Source organism: Miscanthus floridulus, chromosome 9 (assembly GCF_019320115.1).
Source record: "Miscanthus floridulus cultivar M001 chromosome 9, ASM1932011v1, whole genome shotgun sequence".
Taxonomy (NCBI): domain Eukaryota; kingdom Viridiplantae; phylum Streptophyta; class Magnoliopsida; order Poales; family Poaceae; genus Miscanthus; species Miscanthus floridulus.
In genome coordinates this window covers 51,689,529-51,690,635 of record NC_089588.1, presented here as the reverse complement: position 1 = coordinate 51,690,635, position 1,107 = coordinate 51,689,529, and the positions used below count along the sequence as shown (strand labels likewise).

The window sequence follows — 1,107 nt, the reverse complement described above, 5'->3', positions numbered from 1 at the left end:
GCAAAAAAAGTTAAAATTGTCCCAAATTTGAACATGGAGTTTTAAATAATATATTAAGGCTGCAAAAAAAGGGTAAAAAACAAAAAAACAAAAAATTTGCCGAGTGTCGTCCCTGGCACTCGGCAAAGAGGTTGCCGAGTGCCAGGAAGTGGCACTCGGCAAATAATTTTTTAAAAAAAAACAAAAGCCTTTGCCGAGTGTCGCCCCGGCCCAGCACTCGGCAAAGGGGGAAACCCTAACTAAATGTGTGGGCCGGCCCACACACTCACTCAGGCACGCACACCCCCGCGCCTACCGCCGTTCGCTGCCGCCAGCTCGCCCCGCGCCCACCCTACCCGCCCCGCTCCACCCCGGCCCCGACCGCCCTGCGCTGCCCTGGCCCCGACCTGCCCCGCGAACCCCGCGCCGGCGCGCCGCCGGCCCGGCCGCGCCCCACCGTGGCACCGCCCCTTCCCACCCCGGTCGGCCGTCGGCCACCGGATCCGGGGCGCCCCGGCCGCGCCCAGCGCCGGCGCCCCCTGCCTGCCCTCACCCCACCCCGGCCACACCCCGCTCTGAAGCCGCCCCGCCCCACCCCAGTCGGCCTCCGGCCACCGGTTCCAGGCCGCCCCGGCTGCTCGGCGCCTTGCAGCGGCGCGCCCGGCCGCACCCCGCCTGCCTGGTGCCAGCCCAAGGCAGCGGCCCCAGCGAGCCCACCGTGGCCCTGAAGGAAGGAGGAAGAAGGTAGCAGGAAGAGCAAGGAGGAAGAAGAAGGAGGAAGAAAAAGGAAGAAGAAGGAAGAAAAAGGAGGAGGAAGAAGGAGAAGAAGAAGGAAGAAAAAGGAGGAGGAAGAAGGAGAAGAAAAAGGAAGGAGGAGGAAGAAGGAGGAGGAGAAGGGGAGAGGGGGAGGAAGCCGAGGTGGAGGGGACGAACGTTCGTCCACGTTCGTCCATGCTGTTCGTCCACGTCGTCCACGCCATTCGTCCACGCCGTCATCCCCGCCCTTGCTGGAGGAGAAGGTAAAGCCGCAGGGTTGTCGGACATCGTGCCATTTATGTCGTTGACGGCCTTCGTGCCGGGTTTGTGGTTGTGTTGGCCATCGTGCCCCAAATGTGGACGTCGGCCATC

The 1,107-nt window shown here is 63.2% G+C and overlaps 1 protein-coding gene across 1 annotated transcript; it reads right to left on the bottom strand.

Moving 5' to 3' along the window:
- Window positions 1-269: 269 nt before the first annotated feature.
- On the bottom strand, window positions 270-1,023 carry LOC136479884 (uncharacterized). The gene is made up of 2 exons (XM_066477604.1): window positions 909-1,023; window positions 270-703 (listed from the first exon to the last, which is right to left on the bottom strand). Exons 1-2 carry the CDS (start codon window positions 1,021-1,023, stop codon window positions 270-272), a joined length of 549 nt encoding a protein of 182 aa, XP_066333701.1.
- Between the last annotated feature and the right edge of the window lie 84 nt (window positions 1,024-1,107).